The 26,189-nt window shown below is 38.4% G+C and overlaps 1 protein-coding gene across 2 annotated transcripts in view; it reads right to left on the reverse strand.

The window, feature by feature from the left end:
- The window catches only part of negr1 (neuronal growth regulator 1), a 228,957-nt gene that overhangs the window by 73,327 nt on the left and 129,441 nt on the right, over window positions 1-26,189 (reverse strand). For both annotated transcript variants that reach the window (XM_052130967.1, XM_052130966.1), the window contains exons 5-6: window positions 11,561-11,681; window positions 5,103-5,251 (exon numbers count right to left, since the gene is read on the reverse strand). In XM_052130967.1, the coding sequence (XP_051986927.1) occupies window positions 5,103-5,251; window positions 11,561-11,681 (270 nt within the window). The remainder of the gene's footprint in view (window positions 1-5,102; window positions 5,252-11,560; window positions 11,682-26,189) is intronic.

The raw sequence follows: 26,189 nt of genomic DNA on the forward strand, positions 1-26,189 counted from the left end.
TTTGTCCACCCACATTAAAAAAAACTATGTAAAAACCTCAGATCCAAAGTAAAGGACACAAAGTCCAATCAAATGAGATGACAGTGAGTAATGAAGAAATATTAAAGAAAAGGAGTCACGTAAATGTCAAGTCACTCTAAAAGAGCGTTATTTCCACATTTGCAATGTATCACCCATTTAAAAGTCACTAAAATAACAACTACTTGCATCAAATTGTGTTTATCACAGATCACCTTTTGACCACTGTCTTTGCCTGTTCAGTGTAACTCATGCTCACTTGTTGGTGTATGGCAAGATAGCAGACAATGTTAAGGAAGGTTTAAAAAATTAAACAAAAGAGAGAAAGAGACACAATGACTGCTTTACAATTATTACCTCAAACTGAAAGTTCCTTTGTTGCATTTTCTCAGAAAATTTGAAGGCACATTGAAGGCAAAATTACTAAATGAAATGAAGTAGAACTACAAGAATTTGCCATGAAAAAGTGTCTGAGTATTAATGGGGTGACCAATGGTTGACGTTCATTCCAAAAATAAGAAAAAAAAAAAAGGAAAAGAAAAGAAAAACTGCTTAAAAGGAAAAGTTGACCTAAAAATGTAAATTCTCTCATTATTTACTCACCCTCATGCCATACCAGATAAACATGATTTTCTTTCTTCTGTTAAACACAAACAAAGATTTTTTGAAGGATATCTCAGCTTTGTAGGTCCCTTCAATTCAAGTGAATGGTAGCCAAAAATGTGAAGGCCCAAAAAGCACTTTAAGGCAGCATAAACGTAATCCATATGACTCAGGTGGTAAAATCAATATGTATATCTACTGTATATAAAGTAGATATTTATAGTAAAAATGCTGCCTATATGTGCTTTTTGGTCCTTAATAGTTCTGGGGTGGCATGAGGGTTAGTAAATAATAAGAGAATTTTCATTTTTATGGGCGTACTGTCCCTTTAAACCTGATTGAGCTGGTTGGTTAGCTAGCTTAAGATAGACTAGCAGGTCTCCAAGCCTGGACAAGCTGATCTCCTAAAGCTGGACTACCAGCATGACCAGCTGAAAAGTATCCTAAACCCCCCTAAAACCAACAAGAAGACCAGCCTGACCAGACCTGGAGACCATCTAAGACCAGCAAATCAGCTTAGACTGGTTTAAGCAGTTTTCAGCAGTCTATAAACATCAATCTTTTGTCCCAGCTGTATGCACTAAAAATATATAAGTCTTTGAGTGTATTTTCTGTTATCCTAAATTGCTAATATGTAAACATCCTTGAAAGTTAATATCTTACGCACTAATGGACTCCCATTGAAAGCTTTTTGCCTGGGCAAAACAAAGACTGACTGAGTGCATTGCTTTGACATGCATTTTTTACATCTACAAAAGAAAATCTGTCTGACTATCCATGCCAAGGCCATTAGCTATATTGGGGTCATTTGGTATATGGTAAGGCTTAAATAATGCAGTTTTAATCATGTGGTTCGATCTCTGTGTGTATCTGACTGTAACATCATTAGCAGAGAGCATGCCAATGCCAACGTTTCATGAAAGTGCACTTTTTTCTTAATCAAAATGTAATCTCTTAAGTATAATATCAGTTCACGTACTAATTCTGCATAATAAAGAATTACATTCAAACAAGCACTTTATGCAATGCATAAAATAATGAGGAATTAAATATTCAGTCCAATAAAAACCTAGTAGAGTTGTTGTGAAAATTATGCTAGCTACCTCAGTTTTAGTGGCAATGTTGGGCCAGTGCAGATAGTGTTGCTAAAAACGCCTCTTTTGAAGGTTCAGTTAACAAATGCTTACCTGTCTTACCTGTCAGTCATTCACAATCAATTCCCTCTTTTGTCCAAAACAATGAATCCTGGCAAACCAAGTTCCACCTAAACTTCCAAGTGAATTGACATAATGGCCTTTACACCACTTCACTTTCACCTTGTCACAGAGGACCTTAAATGGCAGCACACCATGATAAGAGGATTTCACTTTGCTAAATATTCTTTGCAGATGCCAAAGTACTCAATCACCTTGATGTTGGCCAACATTAGGAAAAGGAATTTAAAGGAAAAGGTCACCCAAAAATGAACATTCTGTCATTACGTATTCATCCTCGTGTTTTTAGAAACCCATATGACTTTATTTCTTTTATGGAAACAAAAGGAGTCATTTGTAAAATAATGTTCAGGCAGCTCTTTTGTGCACAATGAATGTGAATGGTGACCACTGCTGTCAAGTACACTTTTCACTTAATAACTACTCAAATTTCTATCTATTCCTCACATAAACCTATCATATGGCTTCAGAAGACTTGGAATTTAGTGCATAAATAAAAATAACTACTATAAAAGATGCTTTCTTTTTGGAGCTTGACAGCTTCTGGTCATCATTCCCAATCAATGTATAGAAGGCAGCTCAGACATTATGCACGAGGGTGAGTAAATGATAACAGATTTTCATTTTGGAGAGAACAATCCCTATACATTTTGACTAAATTTGTTGGCTATGGAAATGTCTGGCATGCAGAAACAAACACATTTTTGGGAATAATCTAGACCTGTGGTTCCCAACCTTGTTCCTGGAGGCCCCCCAAAACTGCACATTTTGCATATCTCCCTTATCTAACACAGCCAATTCAGGTTGTGAAGTCTCTAAAGAGCTATTGAGCTGGATCAGGTGTGTTTGTCTAGGGTGATATCTAAAATCTGAATTGTTGGGGGGGCTCCAGAAACAGGGTTGGGAACCACTGATCTAGACAGTATCACTAAGAAAAACATTCAATTGATGGGTTTCTTCATGCTGAGGATAAAAAATAAAACTGCATTTTGATTAGTATGCCAAACCTTGTATCTGAGGTTGAAGTTCTTCATTAAATATGAATGCGTCCCTGAGTTCACCTTTACTTCATCAATACTTATTGACCGATATTATAAAAGCAATTTAGTCACTGCACTTGCAATGATGACCTGCTCTTGTATTTGCAACCTGTATAGTTGTGGTTTGTGTGTGTTTTGCAGGAAGTGCTTGCCATTTCTCGTTAGGAGGACAGTAGGGTTGGTTTACTTTTCATTAGTGATCAAGAAAATGAGAAGTACAAAGTAGCTCTGGAGGGAGAAGTAGATGCAGCTTGGTGGTTTATTCTGGGTTTTCTTGCATTGCAGACTGTCGGTCTTCAGTAGAATGTGTAAAGATACTGGAATTTTCATCTCAACTGAGCCTTTGATGTGCTTCATTTCAAAGCAGGAGACTCAAATTTTTTATCTGTCACTTTAAGACTACAACTTTTTTCTCATTTGTTTATTAGCCCACACAGTTTTATTATCATTGACTCTAGGACTGCAGAGTAAAAAAAACACTAAGCATTTTCTGGGCTCGAGTTGAGGGGGATGAGAGGGGATGCCATGCCCCTTGTTGTGAGAAAAAACAAAAAACATCCCCCTTGTAAAACCACCATCCCCCCTTACCATTCCCTTTATATGAAGTGTGTCAAGTATTACTCAGAAATAATCATACAAGTAAAATATTACATTTTCTACGTTTGATAAATAAGAGACTTTAAAAAAGGGCAATTAACTGGTATTAGTTAATTAGACTTCGACATGTGTTAGGTTGAAGGATTTCTATTGATGAAATCCCCCAATTAGATCTTGACACTTGTACAGTTTGGAAATATTCTGCCAGTGAGACACTTTAGTCACGCAATCTGGCAACCTTGAGCATGCAAGCTCTCTCTCCACTGTGAAAAGATGGCATTTTTCTGAAAAGACTGGCAAACAGGTATGTTGGAGTTTAGCAATGGGTTGACTTGTATTCACATGAAACTTACGCCACTGAAGGTAATGCAAGATTGCAAACGTTTCGTGCACTTTCAAAAATGACAAAGAGAACAGTTATAGAAAATATTTAGTGTTTTCACCCAATATGGAATGCCCAATTCCAATGCGCTTTTAAGTCCTCGTGGTCGCGTAGTGACTTGCCTCAATCCCCATGATGAATCCCTGCTGCCTCCGCGTCCGAGACCGTCAACCAGTGCAGCTAATCACGTGGCTTGTTGAGCGCATTGACATGGAGACATCCCGTGCCATCCACCGCGGCATCCACGCTCAACTCACCATGCACGCCACCAAGAACGAACCACATTATAGTGACCATGAGGAGGTTACCCCATGTGACTCTACCCTCCCTAGCAACCGGGCCAATTTGGTTGCTTAGGAGACCTGGCTGGAGTCACTCAGCACACCATAGGATTCAAATTAGTGAACTCCAGGGGTGGTAGCCAGCATCATTACCACTGAGCTACCCAGCTAATTCAAACAATTTAAAGGGTTTTGCCCATAAAAAGCTTTTGTGTATAGAACAACTTTTTACACCACTGTTTAAGCACCTTCATAAAAACAGCACAAACTTCCTTTACTAGTTTGGTTAGAAAAATAATCTGTAACAGTGGGCGAGAGATCTAGAAAATACTTTTTCATGATCATAATATTTCATGATTTTTTTCACAAGATTCAGAGGGTAACGGGTACATATTATGGCCATGTGTCCTAAGGGTCAGTGATGTGAAACTCATTTTTGTCCTGATCTATTAAATTAAAAATGCTTAAGAAAATAGGTAGCCATTTTGTTATTTTGACCATAACAAACATAAAACAGACCGAACACCTTTAGACCCTCAACACTGAGCGTGAAATTTTCAAAAACATCTGATGTTTATTTAAACATTTTTATGAAAAGACAGATTTGTTCAAGTCATGTGGTGTAATAGAAAAACTTCTTGATATTTTTTACTCAATAATTCATAATATTTATATATAAAAAAACAAAATTTAAATCTTTTTGGAAAATAATGATTCAGTTGTTTATACTCTCATGTTTTCAAGGTGCAAAGAAATCATTACAAAACATTTTCTTGGCAATCATCAGTCACCAAAACAGTTACATTTTTGAACACCTTGAACATCTTTTCTTTCTTTTACCAGAACATATGCATTAAATGCTGTATTTTCTCAGGAGGAGTTCCATGCAAACTGTAACAGCATAAGTGAAAAAGCAACTCCCATCACATCAAGAGTAAGTCAGGGGAGAGTAATGCTTGTTACTTACGAATCAGAGGCACACTGGCATTGGCTGTTCCCAACCTGTTGACAGCCACACAGGTGTAGTTTCCATAGCGATCCTGTGTTATGTTTTTCACTGTGAGAATTGATCTGGAGCTGAGATTCTTGATGTCTATTCCTTGACCCATGTTAATCCTGAAAATAAAAACATTATTTCAATATACTGTAGGTAGTTGACAAGACATGTCAAGCAGTACAAGAAATGTCCTGGAGTTTTTCATGCCTCTCTATTTAAAGGAATATTCCAGGTTCAAAACAAGGTAAACTCAATTGACAGCATTTGCGGCACAATGTGGATTACCACAAAAATGTATTTTGACTTGTTCCTCATTTTCTTAAAAAAATAAAATAAAAGCTTTGGGTTACAGTGAGGCACTTACAATGGAAGTAAATGGGGCCAATCTTTATACATTAAAATATACACTGTTTTAAAGTATAGCTACAAGACGTAAATAATATGCGTTAACATGATTTTAGTGTGATACAATCGCTTGCTAATGTGTAAAGTTATATCCAATTTTACAACTTTGTTGCCATGATGATGTAACGCTTTTAACACTTAAACACTAAAATGACAATAAATATGACGATTTAAAAACTTTACAGATCAAATAACACGCAAGTTTTAACAGGAGCATTAACTCTTTCCCCGCCAAACACGGAATTTTCCGGGTTTTATGAAAAAAACGCTTCCCCGCCAAACACGGAATTTTCCGGGTATCCGTGTTTTAGGTGGTATACGGTAAGGAAGACCCGCACGCATGTTTTGAAAGAGTACGCAACTCTTTGATCAAAGAAACAGACTGCGATCGTCTCAAACGTGAAGTGGAACACCATACTAATACTAAAGCACTTGTTTGATAAAAATGCCTTTTTCTCAGCTTTTTGTCCGAAATGTTGTTTTTGACAAAACCTACCTCTGTTCAAGTGTCAATAAAAAAAGAACAAATGAAGATAAAATAAAATCGTTTTTATGCCTAAAAGCAGAGGCTCAGATCTTTATTTTGATATATAGCATCTTCATATATTCATGGAAGAAAATATTCTGCGGGCCATTAAAATTTAGCGAAAATCGTCAAAAACCCTGGCGGTGGCTGGCAACTTTTTTTAAAAACGCTGGCGGGGAAAGAGTTAATGTACAGTAAGTGCATTTATACAACTATAAGCTTCACATTTCTGTGTTTAAACCCTTAGCCCAATTCACTTCCATTGTAAATGCCTCACTGTAACCTCAATTTTTACTTCTTTTTTTTAAAGAATGGAGAAACGAGTCAAAAGAATTAACAATTAACATTGTGCCACAAATGCTGTCGTCTGAGCTTAACTTGTATTGAACCCCCGAATATTCCTAAAAGTATTTGTCACTCTTCAAGACTATTGACGTGAACTAAAAGGTCATTCCAATTTTGACCAAAACAATGGTGACCAGTCAAGAAAGCCAGTAAAAACACACTTTAAATGTACACTATTTCACAAAAAGATGTTTTAAAGGGTTAAACACTAAATCAAAATGAAGACAAAAAATATTCGGATATAATAATATGGTATTATTGGATAATATGGATGTTGTAACCATAGTTAATGTGATGAACTACAACTATGGTTACTATACTTGGACACCTTTGTGATTTCATACATCTGCTACAAATCCCTTTAACCAGTTACTTACATTTCATTTATTTGTTTAGCAGACACTTTTATCTGACGTGATTTACAGTGCATTCAATGTATACATTTATTTGAATATGAATTTATGCTTTATAATAGACCTGGGCAATTTACGGCCCACACAGTGGAGCCGCCCTTCCACATGGTTTAATTTTATCCTAAAATTTTAGTTTTTCATTGGATATTTCAGTTATCTTGCATTGGGAAGTAACACACCTCCACAAGTGTTTAACATGCTCAGGATTGCCAGATAAGAGATGCAACACCCCAGTTTGAGATTTATACTTGCGCAAATTGGAAATATTCTGCCTAATGTTATACTATTTTATGCAATCTGGCAACCATGCACGCGAGTGCACTATTTCTGTCTCTCTCTTTTCCCTTTGAATAAACTTAGCGATCTCTAGTGCAATATTCTGCTCAATGAAAAGTGTTATATGGCTACTCTGTGTCCATTCTTGAGGCTGCTTGTTATGTTTAGTGCTACTAAGATTGCAGGTAAACCTACTTTTATTTTAAATATAAAAGTTGATCTCGGCATCATTGACACGCGAAGCAAAAGCAAGCGAGAGACGAATATGTATATGTATTTTTTATTTGTGCAATTTAGATATGTTGAAGTCCCTTTGCACCTGTATGTTAATCTAACTCTTGCAGTAATAATTTATCATAGTCATGCAGCCTGTTTTATTCAGTTGTGTGCTGAATGAAAAGTCAAAACATTGACAAGACCCGCATCATGACCCTTTTAGCACGTAAACGGGTAATGTTGTGAGAATAAATAATAAGTAAATAAGTACTTAATAAGTAAATAATATTAAGTAAACTCGCCCGCTTTACGACGAACATTTAAAGTTCTATAATTTTCTATTTTTTCTTTAATTAAAACAGACTCCTGATGTAGTGTTAAATTGAATAATAAATACAAATAATAATAATAATAAAAAAAAGTAGAGATAAATTATTCATAATAAGCTGATAGAAAAGTATCTGCCTTTGTAGAGCATTATAATACTTTAGGCAATTTCTGAATAGTCCCATTAGTCACACATATACTTAAGACAATCGAGAACACAACCATTTCTGGGCTTAAAAGATACAAAAACTAAATCAATGCGGAACATTTTATCTCAAAAGGAGTACAATGTGGCCCCCCATGCAATACTTAAAACCCAATGTGGCCTCTTTACCAAAATCGTTGCCTACCCCTGCTCTATACAGAGTCTAAACTACATGGTGTGGGATTCAACACCCTTGTATCATAAGCATTCAGGTCAAAGTGTGCTTAAGCATTGCAATCTACATAATGTATGAGCACAATGCTATTTCCTAAGGGAAAATGAAAAGTAGAAAAATGTGCACATGGATTGTAGCTTTGTCAAGGTCTAAGGTTCAGCTGCAGTTGCTCTGGGTCATCCATGTTGCTCTCTCAGGTTGAGATGTGCTGACCTTTATTCCCCTAACTCTCTCAGTAGATGTTTGCCCTCCTGCTGACACTTACTTAAGTATGAGCAAAAACTTTTCTTTAAACAAAATGACATTAATACCACAGTGTATTGAGGTGTTACTGACCAGTATATTGTACAAAATAACCACAATAAAATCTATTCAGAGCTGTCATGCTGATAAATCATTATGTTTGTCCTATGCTGTTACAAAAAAGCAACTGGTACTGGTAACATACACCAACTGGTAAATACCAAAGTGTTTTAGGGATCTGTATTTCGTGTGTGCTCTACATCACAAAAAGTACCTAATTTTGAGACCCAGCAACAAGAAAAACAATGAATATCATATCATTTTTTGTGATTATCATATCATGAAGCACCAAAGCACACTGCATTATTCCTCTTGGATTCTCAGTTTATTATAATTATGATTATTCTCCTTCACCTCCCTGCCATTAGTTCTACATTGAAACAGAACAATACAAAATATAGTAGACACAGTTTAGTAACAATGTTATTTTTCAATGTAAAACCTTAGATTAAGCAGACTACGGAACCAATGGCAATAAGCCTCCTTTGCAATTTGAAAAATTTGTGTGAAGTCTATAATTACAATTAGCACAGAGTGAACTGCTGATTCAGATCGTTCTCAGCAAGAGTGGGTAAATGGTGGGTAATGGGGTAATTTGGAATTTAAATTCAAGAACCACTACTTGAGTCAACACTGATTGGTGCGGAGACTTGGAATGCTCTTTACTAGTGATGAGGTTATGCAAACATACAATTAAAAATCAGAGTTAAGATGGTAAGATAGATTTTCTTAACAGTTGTTTTTACCTGTTTATACTTTAAGGTGACTGTATAAAATAAGCATGTTTTCTGAAGTGGACATGTATCACATGAAGTAATATTATCACCGGTGATCATTTTAGTAAACCTTGTTTTTTGGTTTTGTTTTTTAGCATCATAATTTTCATTCAAGTTACTCTAAATATTTTTAAAGAGGAACTAAACTTAATTTAGGCCTTTAGTTTAATATGTAGTTTAATCAAAGTTTTTAAAAGTTTTTTACTTTAAGTTTGAAAAATGTCATTTAACTTGCATTGTGAGAATGATCACTGTTTAAACACATCTAACCAACACTCATTACATTATTTAAAAATTTGCATTCTGAATTTAAATTAGTCTTCTACTTGCATTTATTTGCAAATTGTATTATTGAATATTGGACCTATAACTTTATCAATATCCCTTCATTGCCTTGTTGAAACACTGGCATTTCTTTCTGAAAATGCAAACAATTACAATGGTTTTGTTTCTCATTTTTTCAGATCCTCCCTCAATCATCCTCAAACATCATCATTTTAGTACTCAAAGTTTCTAAAATACAGCCACTAAAACTACTATTAACTACTAATCTATGTTAGATACCTAAAGAACATTTAACAGTGACTAATAAATGTTTAAAATTTCAACAAATTATGAAATAATACATAATGATCAACTAAGATATAATTTCATATTGCTTGAATGATTCAAATGTTCCAGTTTGCTATAGAGCTAGCAAGTTGAATTAATTTGACTTCAATTAAAAGTTCAAAATGATGGTTACTTTGCAAAAGCGATTTTCATGAGCTTATGCCATGCGAAGAGTCACTATCTGCTGAAATTAAGACGCTTTAAAATGGCACTCTATAAAATTTGATAAACTTCAGATCTATAGTTTATAATAACACCAAAGACTGTAATGCAGTTAAAGATCAACATTTAGCAATTAAACCATAGGATCAACTTTCAGCAATTAAACGGACAGTTCGTCCAAAAATGATAAATTCTCTCATAATTTACTCATCCTCGTGCCATCCCAAATTAGTATGACTTTATTTTTTCTGCTGAACACAAACAAAGATCTTTAGAAAAATATCTCAGCTTTGTAGGTCCGTACAATGCAAGTGAAGAGTGGCCAGAACTCTGAAGGTTCAAAAAGCATATAAAGGCAGCATAGAAGTAATCCACATGACTCCAGTGGTTAAATCAATTTATTCAGAAGCGAAATGATAAGTGTCGGTGAGAAACAGATAAATATTTAAGTTTTTCTATAAATGTCCACGATCACTTTCATATTTTTCTTCTTTTTTGTTTTAGGGTATTCACATTCTTCATATCACCACCAACTGGGTAGGGTGGAGATTTTATAGTAAAAAAGGATGTACATATTGATCTGTTTCTTACCCACACCTATCATATCGCTTCTGAAGATATAGATTTAACCACTGGAATTGTATGTAACTGGAATTGTAAGTTCTGGCCACCATTCACTTGTATTGTATGGACCTACAGATCTGAGATACTCTTCTGAAAAAAAACATTTTGTGTTCAGCAGAAGAAACAGAGTCATACACATATGCGATGGCATGTGGATGAGTAAATGATAAGATAATTTTAATTTCTGGGTGAACTATCCCTTTAAGCCTTAAAAGATGCAGTGTAATTTTTCGATGGTAAAATTATTTTTTGTATCCCAGCTTAATAAAAGGTTTAACTATTAGTATGGCATTTGTAGGTTGATATTACTTAAAAGTGTAACACCGTGGCACTATCACAACATTTCCTGGCATGACCAATTGTGTGAGTTTAAGGTGGGACTATCTGTTTCTACAACCAATCAAAGATGTGGTGAGTTTTCTGGAATCTGTATGAAAAAATATAATTTTTGCAATTCCGTTTGTTGGCAGAAATTACACTCTTCAGTTTTACACTCGAACTGGTGTACATTTTCATTGTATTGTTATTATTATGTGGGTTAAAGTTGCTGTGGCTATGCTATTTTACAGTTTTGCCAAATATTGACAAAGCCCCACCCTCAGATAAAATCGCCAATGTTAAAAACCCAATTTTAGCAAACCCAAACGTGCAAAATGATTCACAGACAGAGAGTGATTCTGATTGGCATGGTTTCTTATTGGCTAAATAAGCATGGGTTGCTCCCCTGACTTTTTTTTGTTTTGCTATTTACATAAACTAAGACTGTCACAGAGTTAGTAGGGACATTTTATGCATGGTATTCCAAGAACATTGCATAAAGCTCCTTTAAAGAAACCTAGAGACTAAAAAATATTCATCAAAATATTTCACAAGAATCTTAAGACACCACCATCTTATTACACAGGCACACTTGCCACAAAAATGGACCCCACTGACTTTACAGCAGTAAGCATTCTGAACCACAAATAAACTCACTTAACATGCATAATATATGACAAATAATCACTTCAAAGCTAAACTTATGAAATTAGGGCTTTTACCATCTATTATTCTTTATTTTTACCTTTTCTCTCCCTTGTACCACTCGAAGACAGGAGAGGGGACAGCTGCTGCCTCACATCTCAGCAGGGCCATCTGACCGGGTCGAACCCGATGACTTTTCATCTCATGGATTGCTGGAGGATCTGCAAAAAGAAAATATAACCTGATATGATTGAGGGGAAGAGTGAACATGCATAACAATTAAACCAAAATAAACTATCCCTCTGAGGTGGAGTGAAAAAAGTCTTATAAAATCTTAAACAAATAAAACAAAAAATAAAACATTTACCATTTGTGTGAAACAGGCAGAAATGAATTAGCAAGAAGGTTCAGAGTGGTCAACATGTGTAAATCATATGGGTGAAATGCTGAGGTATACCATTCATCCCAAGGGTTCAAGAAATGAAATGAACTTCTTGTGATAAATTGTTTAATGGCTGTTCAAAGGCTGGGGAGCTGAGGAAGGTTCTCTGAATATGTGCATGTAAAATGAGGGTTCTTTCATGTTCACAAATGCAGTGTAACTCTCTTTGCTGGCATCAGTGAACAAGCTTTAACTACAGGCCATTTGTATTTTTCCAGCCAGCTAAAAAGCAACAACATACTCAATAGGAAAAACAAAAACATAATCATACATAAATGATCAGTGTATATTATGTCTGATGACATGAGTAAACAAAAAATACTTTTCTGTTATCCGCTGAATTGCGTATGTTCAAATACAAAATGACATATAGAAAAGGGCTATTACAGAAATCCCACCAAACATAATATACATATAAATAAACCATCCGTGTATAGAATTCCAAAGTTGAACAAGATATGAACAAAAAAAAAAAAGAAAATAAATCCCTTCAAGGAGGTGATCCACTTTTGTCTTTCTATCTAGCGTTAAATTACTTGCAATGTCTGAATTTGAGTGGGGGACATTTATATTCCAGGCAACTTGGTCTTTCAAAATCACCTGCGAGTTATTGAGGTCTGTGTTCAGACTATTTTTTCCTGATTGAATTTCTGACATTCTCTTCCATAACCCCACAGTTGAATGTAAGAAGTTTTTCAGGCCTTTGCTGTAATATGTTTCATGTTATCTGAAGGCTGAAAATAAATTTCCATTACTGTGGTGGGAACAGTAACATTTCCTGATTTTTAAGAATTATGTTCCCAGACATTGGGCTCCGTAGCTAAACCAAATATTTACGACACATAATAAAAAATATCTGAGAGCAGAAGCTTCCCAACATCACACACGGAAGCACATAACCAATTATGTCTTCTGCTTTTCAACAAATATTATTGTGAGATATTTATATTTTTCACATATCATGTAAACTCACTCATTAAAAGCATTTAAAGACCCTATACAATGAAATCAAAGCTTTGTGGCACTTTATTTATTTATGCTAGCTTTTAAGCCATTTCTATGCTAGAGTACTCCTAAATGATGACAAAATTCACTTAGCAGATATATGCATTGAAATTGTACGGTCTCTCTCTTCCAGGAATACTGACGACTCACAATGCGTTCACTCATTTTGTGCAATTAAATGTTCTCTAGAATGAGAATACCACCTGCTTTTGACTAGCAATAGCAATCAGCAAACCATGAGCTATGTTTGGGCAAGCGTTCTAGCATGCTACAGTATGTTATGTATCTATATATGTCATTAGTATGATCAGGGTTGGGAGGGTTACTTTTGAAATGTATTCCACTACAGATTATAGAATACATGCTGTAAAATGTAATTTGTAATGTATTTTGTTAGATTACACAAGGTTAGTAACATATTCTAAATACTTTGGATTTCTTTTAGATTTTTAACTTGTTTTGACTATAAAAACTCTGCCAGCACTGTAAGACAAAATACACATTTTAAAAATAAATTCTCTAAAACCCCTAAATATCTTATTCAGTGTTGTTTCAAATATATTTGAAACACTAAAACCTTGTTTTAAGGATTTTTAGATATTTTTATAGGAAAGCAATACAAAAATGATTATAAAGAATATGATTTCTGCCCTAATATCAAAGGTCTTATTAGAAGAAAAAAAAAAATTACGATACAACGTGAATTTTCTTGCTAAAAAAATATATGATCGTGCCCTGTAACACGTGCATGTAAAATGGCTAGAAATAGCATTTTAGCTTAGCGTAAAGATTACAACTTACACAAGGTTTATTTCCGTTTCTTCTACTCAAAACTTACTTCAAACTTACTTCTCTGTCTGCTTATATGAATGTAACACTTCATAAGAAAGTGTTTCACCGCTGTTCAAATGCCCTTTGGCTCGCATCATTATATATATATACATTTTTCCATCTGAAAGGACTAAATATTAAATGAAACAAATTACAATAAAATGCAAAGTAATCTCTTCAGCAATAAAAACACTTTTTGATTGTCACTGTATTCTAAATACCAATGATTTAAATAGTTACTGTTGTGGAATACAGTTACGGAGTGGCGTTCCTTTTCAGGAAGGAAAGCTGCGACCGCAACATTGCCATGGTTAAGTTCTTGCAGTGAGAACAACAACATCCACAAACGGTGCCTCAGTGTGATCATGGCCCAGACACACGAGGCAGCATCTATGACCGTCAGGAGCGGAGAGATATCGACTGCATCCAGAATTTTTTTGGCCAACTTTTTCAGCCATCTTGGTTCCGGAAGTATTTTCCCCCTTGATTTTTGCCAAAGAGATTTCATAAAATTCTTCATAAAAAACGTGCATTAGCCATTAACCAAACCAACCACCTCAAAGTTGAATCACAGCATTACAAACTATGATTTGAAGCAAAACAAGTGTTTAAAAATCAGACAAAATAAAAACAAAGGTACAAGACAGTATATTTAATCAGGGAATAAACTACAATCACCTGAAGCATTGTTAATAAAATAACTGAATAACTGAATTGAAAAAAATAAAACTATTGAATTACAATTGTTGATAATATTGCAAAATATTCCCATATTTGCAAATATATGAGTAGTAAAACAACTTGATTGCGTAATTCACAATGCATCAAGGAAGTGGCCGGTCACTGCATAGCTTTTTTTGGTGCAATTAGTTTTTCCGCAATTATTTAATTGTTTGAGCTTTTCTCTTCAGGAACATGGGTAGTGAAGTTCTTCACCAGAAATTCCACCATTGAACATGATTTTCGCCTATGGAGAAAATGTATGGGAACCTGTACGTTGCACTATACTGGACATTTAAAAAAAAAAAAAAACACTAGCCCTTTGATATATCCTGCTCCAAATTCCTGTTTCAATAGGAAGTATGTCAATACTGGAAAGAAAACTGCGCTCATCAAGCCAATTCACAGACTTTGAAAAAATGATAATAGCTCTACGAGTGAACGGCGAGCCGCTCACTCGTAGAGTCTCCTCCACAAACTCGAGGAGCGTCCAGTGAGGTTCTGCCGGAGGCAACAGCTCCTTTAGTGAACTACAGAGACCTGCTCTGAAGAAAACCACCAAGAAAAATTCTGGGTAGTCCACTAAATTTGGCAGATCTAAGAACTCACGAACATGATCCTCAACTGGACGGTCCTCTTGCCTGAGGAGGAGAATTCTGACAGCTGCTAGATCCATAATGGTGGTTAGTTCTTCTGTGACGAAGCAGGCAGAGAATGGGGATCTATATGCAGCAGTTTATTCAAAAACATAAAGAAAAACTCAGAAGAAAGCAAAACAAGGGAGACCTAGCACAGAGCATGCAAAACATGCAAGAACTAACCAGGAAACAAGGAAACTAAAAAGGCTTATATACAAAAAGGAACAAACAAGGGAATAAGGAACACCTGGGAAAATAATCAGGGAAGGAGAACTAATCAGGAGAAAACCAATCATAAAATGAAACTACAAAGGACTACAAAAACCAAACAGGAAACAGGAACTAAACTAAACTTCAAAATATAAGCACAAAAACAAAAGACAACAGAGAACATGACAATAGCATATAACAGTAAATGCTAGAAAAGAAATCTCATCATGCTTCTTACACAAATCGAAATACAACAATGTGAGGCAGAAACATTAGAATTTGAAGATTAAAAAATTTATTAATTCCAGACTGAAAAAATGCAAGCATTATAAATTATATTAATATCCATCACTGTATTACTGAGTTGTTCATCATTTCTTCACTCCAAAATCTCCAGGGATGGTTTAAAAATAGTAATTTGACACATCAACACAGCTTGAATGCAGTTTTGGCATATGTTGGGAAAGTATCTGCTTTTGTTCAACGGAAGTCTGTCTGTTCCAAATAAGAGGCAACTGATGACCTATGTGCTTTGGCTGTATCAGGCACTTACAGTACAGACATCAGGCCTGAAAATGCCTAGGGAGCATTGCATAACTTCACAGATTCATATAGCATAAGATTTAAGGAAAACATAAAATAACAAATTAAAGGGACACACTGCCGATGACAAAGGCGAGGGCAAACAAAATCTGAGTCCATAATATATATGTGCAGAGGGAAGACTAAGAGATCAGAGAATTAAAAGGACATGTGAAATGTTATGAATAACACAACATGTATATGAGGAAAGTGATATATGATAATGTAATACAATTAAACATTATTTAAGGATTCCTTTGTAGGATGATTTACATTAAAACAGTTAGTTCAATATGTTCCCCACCTACAATCATACTCAATACTTTGACTTCAGCTGTCAAAAGCAATTTACAATACATGGAAATACAGATTTAGAACTGTCAGTCTGTGCAAGGCAAAGATTCAAATCAGGTGTCAGGTGCTATGAATGTGTCAAGATTTGTGACAGCAAAAGTCCTATTGCTAAAGTTCAAAATTGAATGGAAAACTGAATATCCAGCCCTGCTCTCTTCAAACATTTGACACACTTATGACATTTTGGTTGAGAGGGAGTCAAAATATGTAATATCTTATCTGGCCTGTTAATCAGTTAGATTACTTAAACTTGATTTGGATGTTATAATATGTACGCCATTCCAAGGCAGAATCAGAAAATGCTCTGCATACTGTGTAGAACCAGTGCAGATGAATCCAAGAGTGCATTTCCTAGAGACCATCTGTAGTTGTATGTACAAACTTACAAGCTGGAAAACACCTACACACTGAACATTACACAAGTGGATTTTAAGTTAATTAATCTAAGATGTTTTGCACATAAAAAGAGAAATTTGATAGGGGCTAGAATGTGCTGAGGATGAGATATGGTACGTATCTCTGTCTCACTCATCACAGAGATTTGAGCTGTATTGTAAGCAATTGGAAGGCCTTGGCTGGCTGCCTAAAAACACAAGAGAAGCTGGCTCTGATGTATATCCACACAGCTAACTTCTAGTATCTAACAACCACTGCATCTAACCTCACTGAGGGATGATCCAGTTCATTATAAAGTTGCATTAGCAAGAACTACCCAGGGAGATAAACAAAGTATTAGCCCCCACTGCAACCACAACTCTTCACATTAATTAAAATCTTTGAGTACATATACTACAGTGATAACATGTCCGGTGGGATACTATTCAGACAAGTCATCTAATTTACAACATCACAAGAAGAAGAGAAGTGAAGTATCACGCAGAAGAGAAGTGAAGTATCACCTAGTCTGTCACGTTCACTGTTGTCTTTTGGTTTTGTACTGTTATTTTGAAATTTAAGTTAGTTCCTGTTTTGGTTTTTGTAGTTTCTTTTATTCTGTCATGTTCACTGTTGTCTTTTGTTTTGTGCTGTCATTTTGAAGTTTAGTTTAGTTCCTGTTTCCTGTTTGATCAATGTTGATGTTTTGCTCCGTTGCCTGTCTTCCCGTTTGTTCATCCAGTTCCGTGTACCCTCGATGTTTTCCTGATTTAGTTTTGTTTTCCCCATGTGGAGGATTTCATTTGTTCCTGTTTGTTTTGTGTTAACTTTAATGTTCAATAAAACCGCGTCTGGATCCGCACCTCTCGTCTGTCTTGTCCTGCTTCCACACCAAGCGTTACAGAATGATCGACCACAATGGATCCAGCGGTTCTTCAGGTAAGCTGCCGCCTCCTGAACCTGAGGCAAGGAAGCCGCCCGGTGGAGGACCACATTAGAGACTTCCTGGACCTAGCGTGGGCTACCGACTTCCCAGACTCCTCCCTGGTGGTGTTCTTCCGGGCTAGTCTGACCAATTCGCTCAAGGAGCTGTTGCCACCAGCGACGCGCGGTTGGACTCTCCAGGAATTCGTGGAGGAGACCTTGCTGGTCTGGGGCTCGCCATTCACTGTGGGCATCGCCGAGGAGGATTCCACCTCTCCTCCCACAGTGGTGACTCCCCAGTCGTCCATGGCGCTTCCTGTCGCGCCAGCCCCACCTGTCAGCGAGCCCATCCCCACGCCAGTCTCCCCCCACGAGCCAGCACGTTCCACTTCATCTGCCCGGAGGAGGAAGAGGAGACGGGCTTCCGCCTCCCAGCCCACGCCTGCCCCGGTCTACAAGCCAGAGCCCACGCCTGCTCCGGTCTGCGAGCCAGAGCCTGTTGCCTCAGAGTTCAGTGAGCCAGAGCCTGTAGCCTCGACCGTCCCTGAGCCAGCGCCTGTAGCCTCGACCGTCCCTGAGCCAGCACCTGTAGCCTCGACCGTCCCTGAGCCAGCGCCTGTAGCCTCGACCGTCCCTGAGCCAGCACCTGTAGCCTCGACCGTCCCTGAGCCAGCGCCTGTAGCCTCGACCGTCCCTGAGCCAGCGCCAGTAGCCTCGACCGTCCCTGAGCCAGCGCCAGTAGCCGTGACCGTCCAAGAGCCAGCGCCAGTAGCCGTGACCGTCCAGGAGCCAGCGCCAGTAGCCAGGACCGTCCAAGAGCCAGCGCCAGTAGCCAGGACTGTCCAAGAGCCAGCGCCTCTCGAGTCTCCCAGGGCTCCTCCTCTTGAGCCTTCCAGGGCTCCGCCTCTCAAGCCTCTCGAGTCTTCCAGGGCTCCTCCTCCCGAGCCTCCTAGGGCTCCGCCTCTCCAGTCTCTCGAGTCTTCCAGGGCTCCTCCTCCCGAGCCTCCCAGGGCTCCGCCTCTCAAGTCTCCCGAGCCTCCCAGGGCTCCGCCTCTCAAGTCTCTCGAGCCACCCAGGGCTCCGCCTCTCAAGTCTCTCGAGCCTCCCAGGGCTCCGCCTCTCGAGCCTTCCAGGGCTCTGCCTCTCGAGCCTCCCTGGACTCCGCTTCTCAAGCCTTCCAGGGCTCCGCCTCTCAAGTCTCTGGAGCCTCCCAGGGCTCCGCCCCTCGAGCCTCTCGAGCCTTCCAGGGCTCCGCCTCCCGAGCATCCTGAGCCTCCTACGGCTCCGCCTCCCGAGCCTCCCGCGGCTCCGCATCCCGAGGCTCCCGCGGCTCCACCTCCCGAGCCTTACAGGGCTCCGCCTCTTAAGACTCCTACGGCGCCACCTCCCTCGGCCCCGCCTCCTGAGCCTTCCTCGGCTCAGCCTCCAGAGCCTCCTATGGCTCTGCCTCCTGGGCCTCCTGAGCCATCCTCGGCTCCGCCTTCCTCAACCCCGTCTCCTAGGCCTTCCTCGGCTCCGCCTCCTGAGGTACCCTTTGCTGCGCCTCCTGAACTTCCCTTGGCTCCGCCTTCAGAGCCGCCTTCGCCCTCGCCTCCTTCAGCTCCGCCTCCTGAACCTCCCTCGGTTCCACCTCCAGAACCTCCTTCAGTTCCACCTCCTGAGCCTCCCTTGGCTCCGCCTCCGGAGTCTCCTGAGCATCTCCTGGCTCCGCCTCCGAAGCCTCCATTGACTCCTTCTTCAGAGCCTTCTTCGCCATCGCCACCTTCGGCTCCGCCTCCTGAACCTCCCTCGGTTCCGCCTCCGGGGTCTCCTTCATTTCCACCTCCTGAGCCTCCCTTGGCTCCGCCTCCGGAGTCTTCCGAGCCTCTCCCGGATCCGCCTCTGAAGCCTCCATTGACTCCTTCAGAGCCTTCTTCGCCCTCGCCACCTTCGGCTCCGCCTCCTGAACCTCCCTCGGTTCCGCCTCCGGAGTCTCCTTCAGCTCCACCTCCTGAGCCCCCCTCGGCTCCGCCTCCAGTGGCTCCCCCAGCTCCGCCTTCTGAGCCTTCTACGCCATCGCCTCCCTTGACTCCGCCCAACACTGTTCCGCCTCCTGACCCGCCCAAGTCCTTACCGCCTGAGTCTGCCACGGCTCTGCCCGTCTCTGCTCTGCCCCCAGGGTCTCCGGCGTCCTTGCCTACGCCTCCTTCGGCGCCGCCACCCAAGGCCACGACTGCTCCGCCTCAGAAGTCCACCTTGGCTCCGCCAGCTTCCCCAGTGGCCACTCCTCCTCCCAGGCCCCCCGAACCGGCCCTTGCCTTGTGGCCAACTCCCGGGCCACCCAAACCTGTCCCCCTATTGTGGCCGTCCCCCAGACCACCTAAACCTGTCCTTGCCCGGTGGACGCCCCCCAGGCCACCTGACCCGGTTCCCTTCACACACCCCCAGAGACTGCTTGCCTCCCTGGTCTGCCTGTCTGCCCTTTGTGCCCTCCTTGGATTATCCCTGTGCCCCTTGTGCCCCCTTTTGTCTGTCTGTTTTCCCCCTTTTCTAGCCCCTCTCTCCTTGAAAATTTGTTTATTTTTCTATTTTCTTGTTTCTTAGGACCGTCTGGAATCCGGTCCTTTTGAGGGGGGATTCTGTCATGTTCACTGTTGTCTTATGGTTTTGTACTGTTATTTTGAAGTTTAGTTTAGTTCCTGTTTTGGTTTTTGTAGTTTCTTTTATTCTGTCATGTTCACTGTTGTCTTTTGTTTTGTGCTGTCATTTTGAAGTTTCGTTTAGTTCCTGTTTCCTGTTTGATCGATGTTGATGTTTTGCTCCGTTGCCTGTCTTCCCGTTTGTTCATCCAGTTCCGTAAACCCTCGATGTTTTCCTGATTTAGTTTTGTTTTCCCCATGTGGAGGTTTTCATTTGTTCCGGTTTGTTTTGTGTTAACTTTAATGTTCAATAAAACCGCATCTGGATCCGCACCTCTCGTCTGTCTTGTCCTGCTTTTTTGCTAGTCTATATATTTGAATCTAGACTCCTGTATTGTTTGGACCATCACATAACACTTTAAAAAGCATCTGTATTTGGTCAAATAAAAAAACGGTTCCAAGGTAAAAAATAATGACTGTTTCCAAACAGGTTTCCCTGAACACTCCCCATCTTCCATTGGTTGAATTTACAAATATTCATGCCCCAAACTCACTTCATTGGTTGAGCCAATGTTGTTGATTCTGGTTTGTTGGGCAGCTCAAACAAATAGAACAATGTTTTGAAACCACCACATCACAATGTTTACACTTTTCAAAGGAATCAGCCTACCAATAGTGCGCAATAAAAGGGTTTCAGAAGGAAAAATCCCATTCATTTTTTCAATAGAAAATTTATTTTTAATGATAACTTTTAAACCTTCAAAGACAGATCTACCATGAGCTCCGAAGTTGTTAATCAATTGTATATACTTCTGTTGAAGTTATCAATCCATGTTATTTCAACATATTTGTTTTAGAATCATGTTTAATAGTAGAATTTCTGGAAAAGGACTACACTGAAAAGAAACGCTCCACCAATCAGAAAATCATAGCCAAACAAGCGCTGCAGTGACAGTGCATTCGCACGACAAACGCTGATTGAAAATCAAGTCTTTCTACACTCACAAACTACTTATATACCATATTTGTAAATATCTAAATACTTTGCAATAAATATAAAATACATTGTTTCTTTACTTTAAATCAACAACCTTAAATCAATAGTTTTATATTTTTATTTTTAATTAAATTACTTAATTTGCAATGCTTCATGGGATTTTAGTTTCCCTAATGAAAGATGGAAAATACAGACCTGTACTTTTGTCTTTTTGTCCTATTTTAAAAAAAAATGTTTTCTTCCCATCAAAGATTTAATGTGATTCACCTCAGAGCTGAACTGGTTGGTTTGGTTAATGGCATATCACTCCTTTATGAAGGATATTATGAAATACCATACCGAGACATCTGGAAAAAGTTGGCGGGCACTGTTTCACTCTATAGCTCATAGTTGTCAATGCCTATTACAGTGGTATAGAAGAAAGTATTTTAACATTGCAAAATGACACAATTCACCTTTAATAATGCTGATTATACATTATCAAACAGGGATTAAAATGTTTTGTAAAATTTGGCACTCCCATGAAAAAAAGGCACAAGTCCTAATAAGATATCCTGACAATGAATAGAGAGAAAATTCACTATTAACCCACATTCGTAGCTTCAATTACTTTGGTCATATTGGCTAATGCAAAATAGCAGTGTAAAAATCATGAAAGCCCTAACATCCATTTAATTTACCGGCTCTATTACAGAAGAGTGCAACTGTAAATCATTGGTGAATTTATATGCTCCAACCAGATGGGAGGGTCTCAAAATAGCAGAGTTGCATAGAAAATGGATGCTACGGGGCTTACTGTTTGATAAATTTGCTAGTTGCGGCTTGATCACAAATGCAAATTAAAATGACAAGGCAGAGATTATATTTGAGAATACCTGTGAAAACAGTACCTCACAAATTGGCGAATACATCAATATGTGCCAAAAGTGTTCCCTTGGGTTCAGCGTCTTTGTGATCCTTCATTTAAAAAGCAGGTTGACTTATTCAAAATATACTACTATTGAATGAAACATTCTTATTGTTGGGATACAACTAGTCTTTGTGTAAATCGTTTCAAATTTCAGAATATCAGCACTAGTTCAAAGTAAAGGAATATTCCGGCAAGTTAAATACAAGTGTCACGAACCCCGCTCCCTCGCTCCGCCCCCTCGAGCTTCCTCGCTCATTTTGCTCCCTCGGGCTACCACGCCCGTTTTGCTCGCTCGAGCTTGCACGCTCGTTTTTGCTCCTTCGAGCTCACACACTCGTACACTATCTCCCCCCTCGGGCTCACATGCCCGCTCCCAATGGCCAGAACATTATGACCACCTGCACTCGTCTCAATCACCCCTTTATTCGTTTCACCTACACTCGTCTCATCACCTTTCATTGTTTACACCTGCACCTTCCCCTATAAATACCACAGCACATCCATTTCACGGGTGTTGGTTATTGTATTTAGTTTCCCGTGTCTTTGCCCCCCGCTAGTCTCGTCTAGTTTTGCTCTCCTCTCGTTTACCCCTTAGCTTGCCAACTCCCCTTGTTCCCGTCTTTTGCTCCCACTAGTCCCGTCTCGCTGATTCTGATTACCCCGGCTTTGACCCTACGCTTTCCACGACCTCTCTCTTTGGATTTGCCCCTTTTATATTCTCCGATTCCCCGGCTTCGACCTCTCGCTCCCCTTGACTACTCTTCACTGGATTTGCCCCTTGTTTGTACTTTTGCCTGCTTTGCTTTGTGAATAAAGCAGTTTCCCATTTACATTGTGACTGTCTCGTCTTGTGTGTGTGTGAGCGGGTTACAACAAGTTAAGCTCAATCAACAGCATTTGTGGCATAATGACACAAAATAATTTTGACACCTTTTTTAATCCCTCCTTTTCTTTAAAAAAAAGAAGGAAAAATCAAGGTTACAGTGAGGCACCTACAATGGAAGTGATTGGAGGACAAATACACACTGTTTCAAAATTATAGATCAAAGACATTAACAACATGCATGCTAACATGATTATACTGTAATAAATTCACTAATAACCTTTTCTCTGTAAAGTTATATCCAATTTTACAACTTCGTTATATGACGATATAACACCATACACCCTATTATGACCAATATAAACAACTTTACATTTCAAATAATACACAAGTTTTATCAGAAGAATGTACATTAAGTGCTTTAATAAAAGTAAATGCTTCACATTTTTGCCTTTAACCCCCCCCCAAAATTTGCCACATTCACTTCTATTGCAAGTGCCTCACAGTAATCTGGATTTTAACTTTTTTTAAAGAAAAGGAGAGATAAGTCAATTTTTTTTTTTTTTTTTTTGCAGTAATTAACATTATGCCACAAACGCAGTTGTTTGAGTGTAACATGCATTGAACCCAGAATATTTCCTTAATGTTGGGTGATAGCCATGTGGATATGTAAAATGACTAAATAGATAATCTCTTAACCAAAAACAATGAATTTATCATGTTAAAAGAGGTTTTTGAGTGAGGGCTGATTTATGAAGCCTTGCACCTTTATCCTCCCAACAAGTATCATCTTATTTTAATTAAAAGATCAATTAATAACCAACCTCTTCAGCCAGTGCCTAAAGTGAGATTTCTTCACAATTAAGAAATTGACTCATCAGTCCATGACTTATCAGCTTACAAACAGAGACTGCTCCAATTGCTGTCTCTACCTCATTGTTCTATTCTGTCCACCAGCACTGGGTTCAGCAGCCAAGATTTATTAATTCATTAAGTTTTCCATTTAAAATTCAAGAATAACATCATGTTCTTTCTCGAACACATTAAATCCTTATAAATAAAAATAATGCTAAGGGAACATAGGCTTTGTGTTCCCCATCGAGAATTCTCCTCAATAGTATTCACTTGAATAATATCATTAACCATAGCATCACAAATCAATGTAGATAGACAAATGAGCTTTTAGTATATGCTGAAAAAATGAGGCCATATTATACTGTGCAGTGAAGGCAGGATTTCAAGACAATCAGTTACTTGTCCATGAGGCTTTATAATGTCAGTGGGGTATACTGTAATTCACTGAGTCATTTATGAAAAATGTATAACAGTCTTTTGTTAGTAAATGCGTCAGAGATGCACAGTTATAGGGGCAAGTGGTGCAATCAGTTGAAGCCTTTCATTACATTAAATTCTGGTTTCCAAACATACATTTACATTTATATAATGACAAATGATGAAGGACAAAGCAATATGTATGTCCAGTGCATGCCAGAACTGCATTAAAGAGGGAACATAACTCTGAAGACTATTACTTGCCACACATAATAGCTTTAATTGATTTCAAAAGCCAATTGTAAAAGTGCCACCATAGACAATTGTTAAGATTGACTTCCTGCATAGTTTTTCTTGCAAGGTTTCAACTGAAGCACAATTACACTCAATGCCATCCAAAGGCCTCCCCAATGTCTTTCTTGTCCAATCTTGTGGACAAACTGTAAAGACAGTTTAATTGCATAACAATTTAGAGGAATTTTTTCAAATCTACATTGCTGTTCCCTGACTGAGAAAGCTGCCACGATTTTAGTCACACTTCAAATCATACAGAAATGATGGGTCACTGTTGGACTGTGCCCATTTTTCTCTTATAAATATCAATGTTCCATAAAGTCGGGCCTTGTGTTTCAAAACCCAATGAAAATAGCTGAACTAGTTGATTTTATTATTCAGTGGTACAAATATGTCAAATTATAATTTGTCCATGCCTGGAAAATGTCAAGCCAGTAATGGAATAAAGTCTATAATTGCATTTACAAATACCACAAATAAGGACAGTTCTGATGAGCAATACCAAGTTTTGTAATACCAAGAATGGTAAGTAGGGTTGTAAGTGAATGGCTGTTTGTTTCATCAAATGCATATTGAAGTGACATGTTGCAAACTATATGTGAATCAATCTAAAAGATGAAGTGTGTAAAAAAAAAATGTATTATGTAAAAATGCTTTCTCATATCCTAGCTTAATATGCACTGACAACTATAACTAAGTCATTTGTAGGTTGATTTCCCTGAAAAGTGTAAACACTGTGGCTTTTTGCTTTGTTTGTTTGAACATCCTGACCAGCCCCGACACAGCAGCTCAAATAATGGCATGAGTTTGGGGCGAGAATATCTGTTTGCCCAACCAATGGCAGATTGAGGGAGTGATTAGAAAACAATTATTTTTGCAATTCTGTTTTGTGATACTAGTGGCGCAGAAAATACACAGGTCACCTTTGAAAAAAACATGATGATGCTTACAGTGGACATGGACATATAGGCTCTTTTGATAAATACATCCTTCATGTAGAAATAGAGAGAGAAATATTGATTATAAATATACGTATAATCCATAAAATACTGGTAATACAAAGTAATGGTAAAACCTTTTAAAATAGTACAAAACTGAATATTTCACCCAAAATGTGTATGTGTGTAATGTATATTTATTAGAGGTCAACCGATAGTGGATTTTTCCAATATTGATAACCAAGGTGGTGGAAAAGGCAGATGACTGATAAAATGGAAGATTTATAAAATGACAGGTACAGAGATTGATGCTACAAGAGTCCAAAATTAATAAAATAACATAAGCAGTTTATTATGCAAACAAAACCCCAATAATAACCAGAAAAATTATGATAAGGTGCATGATGTGGGACCTGAAACACACCGGTGACTTGGCCAAATCAAGCTTTTTATAGCCTACATATTCACCAAATGAAGAGTTTTGCTTATACAGTGCTGTAAAGAAGTGTGTATCTCATACTAAATTGTTTAACAAATGCAAACAAAATCTTGCATAAAACAAAGGCAATCAGAGTAAACACAAAATACATTTTTTAAATGATAATGTTATTTATTGAAGCAAAAAAGTTATCCAATATTAACTGGGCCTGTGTGAAAAAGTATTTGCCCTTTAATTACTAAATCCCCAAACCCCAAATTAAACTGCATTCATAATGGGGTTCAGCTAGACTAGACACACCAGGCCTGATTACTGCTAGCCCTGTTCAATCAAATTAACACATAAATAGAACTTTTT

This window comes from Xyrauchen texanus, chromosome 7, assembly GCF_025860055.1.
Source record: "Xyrauchen texanus isolate HMW12.3.18 chromosome 7, RBS_HiC_50CHRs, whole genome shotgun sequence".
Classification (NCBI taxonomy): domain Eukaryota; kingdom Metazoa; phylum Chordata; class Actinopteri; order Cypriniformes; family Catostomidae; genus Xyrauchen; species Xyrauchen texanus.